Source organism: Aristolochia californica, unplaced genomic scaffold, assembly GCF_029961685.1.
Source record: "Aristolochia californica isolate CCGP_79_NKW_82.1479 unplaced genomic scaffold, dmAriCali1.0.hap1 SCAF_10, whole genome shotgun sequence".
Lineage (NCBI taxonomy): Eukaryota > Viridiplantae > Streptophyta > Magnoliopsida > Piperales > Aristolochiaceae > Aristolochia > Aristolochia californica.
The window spans coordinates 33,768,855-33,783,162 of NW_027181771.1; the positions used below are offsets into that span (position 1 = coordinate 33,768,855).

At 39.3% G+C, this 14,308-nt stretch overlaps 2 protein-coding genes across 2 annotated transcripts; both read left to right on the plus strand.

Moving 5' to 3' along the window:
* Positions 1 to 5,093: 5,093 nt before the first annotated feature.
* On the plus strand, positions 5,094 to 5,432 carry LOC137943150 (uncharacterized). The gene has a single exon (XM_068788844.1). The coding sequence runs from the start codon at positions 5,094 to 5,096 to the stop codon at positions 5,430 to 5,432; it is 339 nt and encodes a 112-aa protein (XP_068644945.1).
* Positions 5,433 to 8,639: 3,207 nt separating this feature from the next.
* LOC137937551 (uncharacterized GPI-anchored protein At1g61900-like) lies at positions 8,640 to 14,236 on the plus strand. Its single transcript, XM_068782623.1, has 8 exons — positions 8,640 to 8,905; positions 9,737 to 9,943; positions 10,197 to 10,802; positions 11,740 to 11,985; positions 12,138 to 12,149; positions 12,259 to 12,402; positions 13,264 to 13,308; positions 13,729 to 14,236. Exons 1-8 carry the CDS (start codon positions 8,839 to 8,841, stop codon positions 13,803 to 13,805), a joined length of 1,404 nt encoding a protein of 467 aa, XP_068638724.1. The 5' UTR covers positions 8,640 to 8,838; the 3' UTR covers positions 13,806 to 14,236.
* Positions 14,237 to 14,308: the final 72 nt, after the last annotated feature.

The window sequence follows — 14,308 nt, forward strand, 5'->3', positions numbered from 1 at the left end:
CGTTGTCGGCTCAAAAGACAAACGATCCATGGTAGAGGACCCAGTCTGATCTCTTACATGGCTTTCGATCCCTGTTTCAGTCCCAAACGACATTCACACTCGATTGGAAATAGCAAAAGCAAGCTTTGGACACCGGGAAAATATGGGGTCATTTGTTTGTACTCTTCCATGCAGCTCGCACATTCCCAAGAGCCTTGGGTTACTGTTAGAAAGAAAAATTAACGAAACGAGAAGAAAAGGCAAAAGTCTAATGCTTATCCTCTCCGTGACTCTAAGATACCTTGCTTATGTAAGCATGTATTATAACTTCTGAATTTTCGTTAAGCAACCATTGTGTTCAGGTGTATGTGGAGGAGACATAAGATGAAAGATATCGTTGGAAAAGAGAGACATTACTAATGTGGTGAATAAGTTATCTTAGTTTATGTATTGCCCTAAGACTGACCACTGGGATGTTGTCAAGCGATTATTGCACTATCTCTGTGGGACTCTGGATCATGATATCGTCATACATCGATAATTTTTTTTGTCTATCCATGCGTTCTTTGATGCTGACTGGTCAGGAAATAAGGATTATTTTCACTTCCACTAGTACATATCTTCTTACGTAGGTCACAATTTTATCTCTTAGAGTTCTAAGAAGCAAAGTATTATGGTTCAATCCGCTACTAAAGCATAATATCGATTTGTTGTAACCAATGCAGTTGAGGTTAGTTGGATCTGTTATCTTCTCATAGAACTCGGTGTTATTCTTTCGCGACAACTAGTGCTTTATTGTGACAATACTAGTGCTATAAATTTGTGCTCCAATCTAATTTTTCTTTCGCGCATGAAACATGTAGCTTTAGATTATCACTTCATTCGTTAACAAGTTTAGAGTGGTGCTCTTCGGGTTACTCATGTTTCTTCTGTTGATCAATTAGTAAATTCTCTCAGCAAACCGCTTCCACGAACAAACTTTCTAGTAGAGAAGACCAAGATTGGACTCTCCTCTCGGAGCTCCATCTTACGGGGGTATGATAGAAATAAAGATAACTCTGAAGCGTTCTAAACTCTGTTGTAGATTACACTACAATACATGTTGTAATCTTATAAATATTTCATAACTGTTCAATGAAAAGTTCTTCTTCTTCAATAATTCTTTTGGGACGAAGAAAAAAATTATTCATATGTGACACTCAAAGATTACCCAGATGAGGAATGGGCATCATACCAGAATGAGACCCGCAACTGCAAGCGTTTGAATGCATGAAAAAAAGAAAAAAAAAATGCATGAAAGTGTCATAACCGATGATGAAATTATTGAATATAATGAGCCGTCTTCTCGTGGCCATTAGAGTTTCAGTAGCTTAAGCAAGGTCCATGAGCTTGCTGCGGCTAAAGATTAGTACAAGAAAGAACCATATTCTTTGGTTGATCGAGAAAAAGTAGTCAACTCCTTGATTAAAATACAGATCGAAAGAGAAATTAAATGTAACAAGAACAAACATCTAAAGCTTAAACAATCGGAATCCAGAGATTTCTAGGCCCCGGGAAGTTTCTTATAAGGTTCTGTCATGCTTAGAGAACATTTAAGAACTAAAAGCACGAAGATTGATTACATTAATTCCCTGAGTTGCCATCAACGACGCAAGAATTGAGGAAAGAACGAATCACCTTGATTTCCAAGTTTGATTAATCAAAAGTTTGTCAAAGAATAGACGGGAGAAAAAAAGAGGCGGTTTGGAGTTTCTGATATATATCTGACTGCAAACTTTTAAGAGATAACAGAGTAGAGAAGAAGAAGATTAGGTTTTTGTTGACCTTCTCGTTAATTTTCTGGGATGTTCATCCGCTTAGAAGAATAACTATCGATTTTTCATGGTTAAACCGGATTCCGCCACCTCTCGGTTCACCATCGGACTGGTATTGTATTCCACTCCTTTTACCAGAAGAAGAGAATTGGCAGAAGAAACCAAGGCAGTCGTCAGTTGGTCTCAAACAGTACTGACTGACTCGAGCTTGAAAAGCCCAAACCGATACGTTGCCGTAACAGACCAGCAAATGCATAACTTCGTCGGAAAATTTGATGGTCCTGCCGTCTTGGACTTCGCTGCAGTTCGAATTTTAACTTTTACTCGTACACCAAATCCGAACAGAACTGTCCACCCAGAAAGGAGATCCGATCAAAATCAGGTTAAATAACGAAGAGAAAGAAAACTTATTGTCGATAGAAAACCGTGATCTTAAATCATAATTCAAAATTTTCATCACAAGGAATTACTATGACGAACAAATGAATGGTTTTATGATCTTCCTCAACTAAATCAACTTTATTCCACTACGGGACCGTCGTCACTGTTCCGGATTTAGCATATGGGGACCATAACCCCGGTGTTCTATTTATATTGTTTAATTAGGGTTTTCATAATTCCTTAATCAAGACAATATGGGTATCTAATCAATTGACCCATATTCCTTCTTTAGCAGTGCTTACCAAAATTAGATCACTTAATTTTAACCCATATTAAATATATTTGAATAAAATATGTTGCCCAACTTAGAAAACGTGAGTTTCATAATACTTCTAACAGATGATAACCGAACCAAATTTAGCATTTTGGTTGATAATAAGTTCTATAATTTTTTTTTTCTTTCATCATACCAAAGTCCTTTCCAACCAACAAAATCCACTACTAGAACTCAATCTGAAAAAGGACTAATGAACAAAGAGATCCTCTCACAACTTGGCTCTCACGTAGGCCCCTGAACCCTAAAAAAGAAGAGAAAACCTTTCCAGTTTCCAGGTCAGTTTCCTTAATGGGACGACTGCACTGATCCATTAGAGACTTTCCCGTCTCGTTCCATCCAATTCCTTGGTAGGTAACAACTAGAAAATATTCTCTTTCGCCTGTCGGTGCAGAAGATAAAACGCGGTCATCCTTGCTCGTACCAGGCGATGTTAGGTTGTCAATGGCAGCTAAAACGATTCAATCACCTTCGATGTCAACGATTATCCATGCAACCACGTTAAGAACAGTCACCCACTCAGAGAAAGATCCCTTTCCGGAGTCGCGTTCACATTTGTCTTCTCTCCTGTGAAAATTCCATCCCGAATCGTGTTTATATAAGGGATCCGCCGATCTGGATTTTCTCCAAAAATTCTCAACGCTTGCAATGATTAGAGCTCTGGGATTCATTGTCTGGGTACTCTTCCGGCTTCAGGTCTCTCATCGATCGGCACTCGATGACACCCAATTAAGTCATTTCTTAGTCAAATTATTGGAAGAGAATTTCTTGGGTCAATGTTTGACATCGAGAGGCTACTACAAACAGTGAGGATGTCTGGATGCAGAATAAAAACCAGAAAAGACTGCTTCAGCTAATAATGAAGATAAACAAAGCTTTGATAATGGGTTTATCCAAACTACTTAATTGTTAGTGCCTGCTTGTTAATTTGTTTTTCAAATTTGATTTTCATTAAGAATTATTACACTCATTGTCTTCAATATAGGAGAAAATTAAGCCCCTTCCATTTTTCATCTTACAAGAGACAATGAATAAGGAACTTAAAAACTCGGTTAAAAAGAAGGAAGCTGACCTGGTTCTGTCTCCGGCCTGTGGTGGCCATCGTTGAGGACTCAAGAACGTGGAGTGATGTATCATATCAGCAACCCTTTAATCTGTTGCTTCCGCAGAGCTTTAGATTCGAATCCCATGCTTTAAGAGATTAAACATTGGTTTAAGAGCTAAGAGGAGACTCAGGAGTGGAAACCTGTAGCGATTCTCTTCTTCTCCGACTGGTTTGACTTCTTCCAGTCTTCTCTGACTTCTGCAGCTGAAGGTTTAAACTTTAAACCCCGTCTGTAGCAGAAAAGAAGATTGATTATACTACTCATAGTCTTCATTTCTTGGATTTTTTTCTTATGCAGGAACCAGAGACTCCAAAGGAAGGTAGGTGCGGTGCAGCTTCAGAACCCCAGAGCGGGTTGAGAGTCTCTTTCATGGGACTGGTAAATGATCAGGAGCTTACTTGGTCTACTTTCTTCTTTCGTTTTGGCATATATGATTTTATTATTCTAAACTGATGATGACTTCAAATAGAGGTTTAAATACGGAGTTCTCAAGTGGTTGGGAATGGTCACCTGACCAGTTCGTGACCTCCATTTTTGCAGCTTTTGCTCTCTTATACCAAGTCTCCACCAAAACTACTCACATTGAAGATTTACAGGTAAGAGCTACTAATGCCCTAATGAAATTCATCAATGGGTGATTTCTTGAGTCTAATTAAAGGTGAGTTAGAGAATTTACAGGAATCGGAATAGAAGAAGAGACGAGTCTGACTCCTAAATCCAAGTTTAGGATTTCATAAGACCAAAATAATATGGTTCTTATCCTTAGGCGCTTAATAATCCAATTTCATACGTGTCCACTCGAGCGAAGATGAAAAGGTAAGCAAGCCAGAAAGCGAAGATTCCCCTCGTGGGTCGTGGCGCTGCGTTCGCACCTACTAGGTGGATCGCCCTAGATTCTTTCCTGAACCCCTTTCCCATTGCCCAAACGCGCAGGACGCTTTTCTGATTTCTCTCTCCCCCTTCCCTCAATTGCCACGCGTCCTGCATTCCGACAAGCATTTAACCGCTCTGCTACCTTCCCTTCTCATTCGGCTCCCAGCCGACGATCTAGTCCATTGTACTACTAGATCAAGCAACTCCGGATAAAGCCGCCAGAGCCGAGCCATGCAGCCGACTCGATACTCTTCCATAACGGTGACCGAGCTCGCCGCCTTCCGGTCCGTAACGAGACAGACGACGAGGTTGGCCGACGCCGTCACCAAAAGGCCACGTGGGCAGATAGTCATCCAACGTGGCAATTTGACTAATTCCCCCTTAGCCACCTACGTTCTTCATTGCCTTCGACTTTCTCTCTCCGCCACACCACCCTCCCTCACCAATGCCCACCCTGTCTCTCTCCTCTGTATGTATAAATCGCGACCCATTCGTCTTCTTATCTCCTTCTTTCAGCTTACAACAACAACGCAGAGACAGAGATAAGTCGGGAGAAACTGAGATCGGTTTAGCTTCCGGAGGGCAGAGAATCAGGAGTACAGAGAAATGGGCAACTGTCTCAGGCACCATCGCTCCTCCCTGACGTCTTCCATGAGATGGGGAGACGAAGACTGGGATCTGTTCGAAGAGCAGGAGCGGCGCCAGATGGGGTTGAGGAAGGTGGAGGAGGAAGAGAGCTTGCTGAATGAGAAGCAGAGAGTTTCCTCCACGGAGGTGAAGATCAAAATCAGTAAGAAGCAGTTGGAGGAGTTGTTAGGAAGAGCTGATGTGCAGGGGATGTCCATCGAGCAGATCCTGTCGCAGTTTATAACCGTTAATGGGGATTTTCAGTTGAGGCATCGACCGTGGAAGCCTGCCTTGCAGAGCATCCCTGAGATTGATTGATCGACGATAATGACGAAAAATATGATTTTTTTTTCTTTTGTGCCACTGGTGGGATCCTTCTCTCCCTGTTTCCTCTTTCCGGACTTTTTGCCGATTTTGTATGATGATAGCTTAGGTTTTTGAGAGAGAGAGAGAGAGAGAGAAAGAACTGGGTTGAAATGATTTATATTTTCTGTAGATTTCCAATGTAAATAGACAATGGATCTATATATCAGTGCAAATTTTTTCATACTTAATCTCTGGCCATTTCGCTCTCTGTGTTTTCTCTGTACTGTTTTCTGGGTTTCTCTTCAGATATCAAACCTGTTACATGATAATTGCAGCACGGGAAGAGATCCTTCTTTCATCAATCTGGGTTACTCATGATGACTTTTTTTTAAACCACCCCTGTCGCAACAGGAGTAGTCACGATAAAATGGGAGAGAAAAAGAAAAATAAATAAATCTCCTGTAGCGTGAGCTGGTTTCAGTTTGGTGGCGGAAACGATGTACCCCATTAAGCTATTCAACCAATTCAGAAAGCGACTTAGGATTGTTATTTCATTCATCCCAGGGTAGCGATCTGCGATTCAATTCGTAACTGATACCGAGACGCCACCCTTGATTTGTAAAACTATGGGGATTCTGAATTTCATGAGCCTCTGTAACGGTTCTTTAGAGTGTTCATGGCTTCATCATTTCGATTCTTTTTCTTTGTTTCGAATTTTCTGGGTGGGTTACTGTGCTACTGTTTTTCGTCGGCAGCAACGGAGAAGGAGCCGTTCTTGCTTCTTGTTTCATGGGATGACACACTGACACTCTTCCGTCAGCAGAGACTGGATCAAACAAGTTAATATTGATTTGGTGACTGGAATCGGAAACGAAGATCATCCATCCCCTGCAGAGCTGCTACATCTGGACCTGTGTTTGATCTTTCTTGTTTTTGACCCTTCTATTAAAATTAATTAATGATTAAATTAAAAGCTCATAAGCAAGAATTAATAATTAAACTATTTATTCTGTTCCGTTACTCATCGGGCATCGCCAACCTGTTCCTAGATCCTGCTGTCGTTCAATAAAGGCAATTGAAGACAGCTCCTCCGTCTCATTCATGGCGACGGTTGGGAAGATACTCGGCAGCCATTAACTGCCCGCTGCAAAATATTAAAATCCGACTGCACGGATTTCACACATGAAAGTAATCGTGAAATGACCCACAAAAGAAAAAACGATTCAAATCAATCGAAAAGTAATCTGGATTCTAGAAGTGGGCGCTGCCTTGAATCGTTCCGAAAACTAATCACGCAGAGCTCCAAAGTTTCCTTTCTGTGGGTCCTCGTTAGAATAAAACCAGGGGTTTGAATAAAACGGCGAGCTTAATCAAGTCGAAACATAATCGAACAAGAGAACGTGAGAGGTAGATTTCGTGTACGGTATTTGGGTTTTACTTTTTAATCATTGGAGAAGAAAAACAGGAAACGATTCTATTTACAGAAAGCAATGGCTATTATGTGGCAAAAGGGTAAGGGGGAGAGGAAGCTTCTTAAGATAACGTTAATGACATGGAAGATCATTCATCGGACAAAGTGTTTGAAATTTCCCCTTTTTTATCGATCATAGATTTAAAATAATAATATGTTATTATTATTTATTTATTATTTTATTTTATATAAAAATTAAAATAATAACGGCTTTAACTACAAAGTAATTAATATTTGATTGATATATATATATATTAATATGCATTTAAATTTTACATATATTATTAAAAAAAATGTATAAATAACAATTTCTTCTTAATATGATACGTGAATGAATTTCTTGATATATTGACTCCCAGATTCAATCAGTTAACAGGCCAAATCCAAAGATTTCCCTTTTAGAACAAACGGGAGATCCATCTCAGTTCACATCCATTGTACTGCATTTCTGAGTAGTTGCTATCACAACTAAGCTGTGCTGCAAATTAAAGAAAAAACTTATTAATACACCTCTGGCTTTCCGGTATTCTTTGCCGTTTTCAAACAATTGCCCCCACCAAACTCCTCAATTCATGGAGCAGATTTGGCTCTTTTCATTAGATGCTGCTGCTATCCTTCACAAGTAAACATATTTTTATGCTAACAACGGAAATAAATGGATAGAGAAGAAGAGAGGGAGAAAGAACGACGATGCAAGCAATGAGGTAGGTCAGAAGTGAAGCAGATTTAAGCAGGAAAATGAAGAGATCGTCTGCAGAGATTAAAAGGGTGGACCTCAGATAGGTTGCTGGTGGGTTTTCATGGAGTGGTTGTGCATTGCTGAATGGCAGTAAATGCCCTTTTGTTCTCATTTGCTTTTAATGGTCTCGTCTGATTCCCACCAAGACTTGAGGCCAGCATTTACGCAACTTCTGCAGAGGTGTTCCTGTTAGAGAGTGCGGTTGTGAGGATTTCCGTTTCTACAGAAGAAGTGGTTGTGGAGATCTGGGAGCATTCTTTTGTAAGATTCTCCAGGGTTGGAAAATTTCTTCCTTGGAGTGTCCTCCAAGGGATATATTCATATATATATATATATGTATTACGTTATATGATGTGTCTGTCCACCTTATTTTAATGGAGAAGCCATGTTCTCACATTGCAGGAGTGTGAGAATGCATAGTAGAGACTCTGATCTTTCTTGAGCCGTATCTCTGCACATGGAATCGGGGTCGTCTGTTCATACAGATCCTACGCAAAAGGATCGTCTTTAATTCCGTCTTATGCTGAAAATTGGTTTAAAAAAATCTTCGAGAGGTTGAAGACGAGTGGATATTAAATAGTAAACTTGCATTGACTCGTTGAAGATTGAAAAACTTATAATTTAATACTAAATTTACGATTGACTTGTTGAAGATAGAAGACTGAGAGCACTTCTCACCTGGGGTTTCTCCTTGTTTTAATTAAACTCGTTTTGTTCATCTCTTAATCATCCATTTGCCTCACAGGTTGTGATAACTTAATAAAACTTGCGGGGCATGCAACCGCACGTTCGTTGCCTCGCACGAGCATCCTCCGCCATGGACGGTTCCACAGTGGTGAACGAAGAGATGGGAAGAGAGCGAAACTGTGGTAGGAAGAAGCCGTGAGTGGTGAGTGGTGAAGACGGGCCGAGGGGAGGCATGGACAGTTACAGACAGACTGAACAGTGGGTCTAAAATTGAGAACTTTTGCAAGAGGGAGAGTGGGTCCATGTCGTGGAGCCAGCTAGCCTGAGCAACTGCTTTTCTTGCCCACCTCACTTCCGCACATTCATGGCGTTCGGACACTCACGCCCTGCTCTTCCTCTCTCTCTTTCACACTTGTTTCTCTCAGCACTGCAGATGTCTCAGATGGGTAGATAATTAGAAACCGTGATACTTCTGGGTTTTTCCTCTTTCGCCTTTCTTCTGGGACTGATTAAAAGGAGAAATGGGTGGAGGGGTCTTTCTGTGTCGGAATCTCGAGTTCCTCTTATGCTCCTTGCTCTTGTTTTTCTGTAAGTTGCATTTTTTCTTGTTCTTTTTCCTTTTTTAATCCTCTCGTGGAGCGCTTCTGCCTTCCATTCTTGTTTTTGGTTCTACTTTTTTCTGTTCCTCGCTTGGTTTGCCTGAAAATTTTAAACTTGTCTTTCGTTGTTTGCTTGCCAACCGCAGCGGGTTGTCTGATATGGTTGGAATTTAATGGGTCTGTGCTATTTTTCTTTTTGGTTTAATGTGCTTATGAATTTTTTCCTTCCCTGTTACCAAAAAAAATACCGATATTCGGATTTTTTATTGCACTCTCTCTTCTATTTTTATTTTTTTATGGTTTAGGTTTGCGGATTTGCATGTTGGCTTTGCTGTCTAACGAGTTATCATTTTAATGGTTGACATCACCCTTTAGTTCAATGCGTTTCGTTTTGGTTTCCCTGGCATTTGGTTATCGAATATTTTGTTCGAGCTGTAATTTTACTTTCGCGTCGTAAACTAGAACTTGTTCAACTGATACTCTGCTTGAGTGGGAGAAGAGGAAGCAAACTCTTCAAGGCAAGTCATGTGCTCTTAGTTGCAGACGAAAAACTCCCCTTTGCCTGTGGGATTAGATTTTGCGACTACGATGAGGCTGTGCATGTTTTATGTTTTGGGGCTATATGGAACTAAGATAAATGAATACGAGCAATCAGATTTTGTTTTGGTTTTTGTGTATCTTTTCCAATGATCATCTTAGCTATCGCATTGTCAAATCTTGAAATTTATTTGGTGAAAAAACCTGTCTGAAAATCTTGTCACTTTCGTATTTTTCTAAGAGGAGGTTTTGTCTTTGACCATGTTATGTACTTCCTAACCAGATGCTCAAAAGTATAACTGCAAAGAATTGGATTCTGTTCCTGATTTAAAGCTCTATACACTGCAACAAAGTTCTGTTGTCAAGAATGAGAAGGGAAATGCTCTTCTACCTGCTACTTCCCCACGCAGCTCACCTGAACCCTTTATTCCTCTCTTGGCGCCTTCACCTCTGGCACCTTTTACAAATAGTTCTGTGCCAAGATTATCCGGTAATATTTGTTATATTTAACTCTTTTAAGTCAGAGCTTTTGGTATTTTAGAGGCTAGAAAGTAAAAAATTGCAGTAGAATGTTCACTTGTTAGTTAAAGTGCTCTTCAGAGAGCCCACTCCCTGAAAGGAGACTCTTTATTTGATGCTTCATGTGATGAATGAGGAAACAAATATGTTCATAACCTTTGCAACGGGTTCGTTTTTACTGGTTTTTACTCCTAATGAGTAAAGTTGTTTTCTCCTTTTTGTAGGACTTTGTACTTTGAACTTTTCTGCTGCTGAGAATATGATAAGCATAGTAGCTGTTGACTGTTGGGGTTTTTTCGCTCCCTTGATGGCCAATGTTATTTGTTGCCCACAGTTGCATGCCACTGTGGCAGTTCTCATTGGTCAAACCAGTAAAGAAACAGGGCAACTTGCTCTGGATAAGACTCAAGCAAACCACTGCTTACCAGATATCCAGGAGATCTTAACAGCCCAGGGTGCAAATGGGAGTCTCAGTCAGATATGCTCCATTCGCCCATCAAACCTCACTGAAGCCTCTTGTCCTGTCAAATATGTAAATGAGTTTGAGAGCATGATTGATATGTCAAGGCTTCTGGCTGCTTGTGAGAGAGTTGATGGGGTGACTGAATGCTGCAGTCAAATTTGCCAGAATGAGATCGCAGAAGTTGCAACAAAACTTGCTCTTAAGGATGAGGGTGTCGCAGGCATGGGTGGGCCTGGTGCTTCTGTTGATCGTTTGGCTAAAGTTGATGACTGTAAACAAATTGTACTCAGATGGTTAGCTAGTAGATTAGAACCACTCATGGCAAAGCAAGTTCTTCGCCGAATTTCTAATTGCAACTTGAATAAAGGTGATTTGCTGCTTCATTCTCTTGCTATTTCTTCAGTTCTATTTCATAACGAGTCCATGACCTTTTTAGTTGTTGTTGATTTCAGTATACATCACTAGTGCTATTAGAGGAGTCTGACCCTTCTATTGTGTAATAATTGTCATTACTTTATCAAGTCACTCTCGATCCTAGTGAAGATGAACCTTATTATCGTTTTTTAGAGATACTCTGAAGCTGAAAAGGAATGATTACTAAAATTTGTTGCCAAGTAATTTAGACTTTGTTAGACCACCTATTTGATATTATGATACTAAAACAGTGGAAAATGTTGCATTTCAATGAAGCACTGCTTTGGTAACTAGGCTCTATTATTTGCTCTGGAGGGAGATGGAACTGGATATCACTATATGGTTAAAGTGAAGAGTAGCATCTGAGGGAATATGTGACGTGTGCATACAAGCAAAAAATGAGGGTAAAATATATGTTAGTTAGAGAACGGTCATGCTTAAGGGAAGCACAAAATGAGAATTTTTTACAAGTATTGGAGATAGCTTCAGAGTGACCACTGTCAGTGAGAAAATAAGGTAGCTGTTTGAGATGGTTTAATTATAGCATGTACAAGAAGGAAGTATAGATAATTGAATTTATTCTTTGAGAAATGAAGTATTTGTAGCAAGAAGGAAGAGCAAGATTCTGAAGGAGTTTATTTAAGTACTTTACTATCTTAAATTCTGCTTCCATAGAAAAAATCAGGTGATCAGAGACATTCTATTGAAACATGTAAGATGACATTACATAAGGACTGGGGTCATTGCTAGCTTCTCTTAATGGAAGAACCATATTAAGTGGTTGACATTTAAACAAAAGTTTCACTTAAATTAAGTATGTATTGATCTAATGTTTGATCAAATAATTACGTTCTGACTTTCTGCTGGAATTGATCCTTTTTTGGTCACAGCATGTCCTCTGGTGTTTCCTGATACCAGAAATGTTGCCAAATACTGTCAGAATGAGATTGAGAACCAAACAGCCTGCTGTAATGCCATGGGGAGTTACATATCCCACTTGCAAAAGCAAAGTTTCATAACAAACTTGCAAGCTTTGGACTGTGCTGCCTTGCTGGGAGCAAAGCTGAAGAAAGTGGATATAATGAAAAATGTTTTTGGTCTCTGTCATGTATCCCTCAAGGACTTCTCTTTACAAGGTTGGTTTAACATTAAAATATTTCCTTTGACTGCATACAACAAAATTTGCTTCATCTTTAATATGTTCATTCTCTTTATCTAAACAAACTCATATACTGATTTATTACTTTGTCTTTTTGGGGTATGGTTGGATCTCTGATTGGCATGGCAGTTGGATTACAAGGTAGATATCACACCTTTTTTAATTAGTTCTTTTCGTATGCGAGTTACCACAATTATTTGATTTTTTTCTGTTTTTTTATTTGTGCTATTTGCTTTTGCAACCATGCTAGAATCTGGATGCCTCCTTCCAAGTTTGCCATCAGATGCGACATTACAGTCTACAGGAATCAGTTTCACTTGTGATCTCAATGATAATATTGCAGCTCCTTGGCCATCTGATTCTTCTCATCCATCAATTTCTTCCTGCAATAAAAGTATGTACATTTGACCCACTTAAATGTAAACAGGATTTCCAGGCTATGCATTTTGTCTATCTATGTTCATTTGCTAAATAATTAATGCAGATTTGCTGGCCTTTACCATGGTCAGATCAATATGTTTTTCTGGGAAGTTTGCTATTATGTAACTTGGTTAGGATAAATGTTGTTATGATCCATATGGTGATTGTTGAAAGCTAGTGCCTTTCAAAATGACTGGCTGAAGTTAGTAGGCATTTTCCTAACTCATAGCACAGGATTTTTCTAAGCTCATGTCAGACTGAGTTGTAGATCCACAGGATGATGGGACTTTTAATACCCTGCAGTGATTACTATGAGTAGTTAGCTCAAAGCTGCACTTTTGATTTTGGCCAGCAACTACTTTTTACTGTCATATTGTAGCCACAATGTTGCTAACAATGCTCACTTTTTATCTTAATCCACTGAATTGAATAGACATTGTTGATATTCCACTATAAAAGATACTATAGTGTTTTTAGGTGACAGTTCCCTGTTGAATAAGCTAGAAAAATGACACAAAATATAAATGTATTTCTGTAGTATATGTATATTAGCACTCTATGTCCATAACCATTTGAATTGCTCAATTCTCCTAGTTTCTTTCAATTACTCTTTCTGCCTATTGAAATATTTTTTTTATATGGAAAGATTAATCATCGATCAGGATTAGACCATGCTTAAACAAACAACTGATGGATCAGTTGTTAAGTTCTTAAATGACAATTATGGCGGCTTCTGTCATGTATGACTATTTGTTTCTTCTGTTTTGCTTGTTCGATTGCTTTTTCAATTTATTGCATTACTTCTCAATGACATTGCTGCGACTTCTCAATGCAGCCATCAGGTTGCCAGCGTTACCAGCCGCTACTTCGGCATCAAACGGTATGTCTTATAACCGCAATTTTTTTACACAAATTAAACTTCTATCATCATTTTATCTTACACTAGGGGGCCTGTTTGGAACCCCTAGAAAAGAAAAGAAAATGAGAATTTGACCATTATTATTCTCAAAAATAGTTAGTGAAAATGAGATGATGATCAAATTCTTTTTTTCACTAACTATTTTTGGAAATAATAATGGCCAAATTCTTCTTTTCTTTTCTTTTCCATGGGGCTCCAAACAGACCCTTAGGTAACTGGATGAGAAAGAGAAACAAAGCATCATTCACTGACCAAAGTACAGAAACCGTCTTCCTCTGTATTATATGGGGAGAGAGAACCGGTTAACTTGGCAGTCTGTTGGATATATAAATTACTCAGCTAAGCAACTGAGTTAACGCTCCTTGTTCCTGTCTGTTGCAGACCCAGATTCGAAATTCATGGGATTACATCTGCTCAGTGCCTCCATGATAATTCTGGTGCCTCTTCTAAAGTTTTGATGGGCTTCATAGTCACTTGTTGGCTCTGTAATTTTGGCGGACAACATCCCCATACAAATCTTTGTTTCTCTTGCCCGGACCAGAATCAGCTACCATCCATTACAAACTATGAGTCAACGAAAACTACATCTCATCCGGAGAAGCCATTCTTGTGAGTTAAGTTAATAATGGCGTTGTATAGAAAATTACAGAATGAGGAAAAAGTATATGTTTGTAGCAATTTAGCTGTCTGAAGCAGGATCTTCGCTGCTGCTGATCTATGATTTTATCTTTTGTAAATTATAACTTGATGAATCCTGTAAAAAACCCAGTTTATTGATGTCCATATACTCTGATCATGATTTAAGGCTGAGAACAGTGTAAGATCTTGAGCTACTCAGACCTGTGCTCAGTCTTAGCAGTTGTGTGAACAAATTGTAAATGTCCCTAGTTGACAGGCGTGCTGGTTTTCCCAAGGGGATTTGCATATTGCCAAGCACAGGAGCATTACTCTAGCAAGCTGT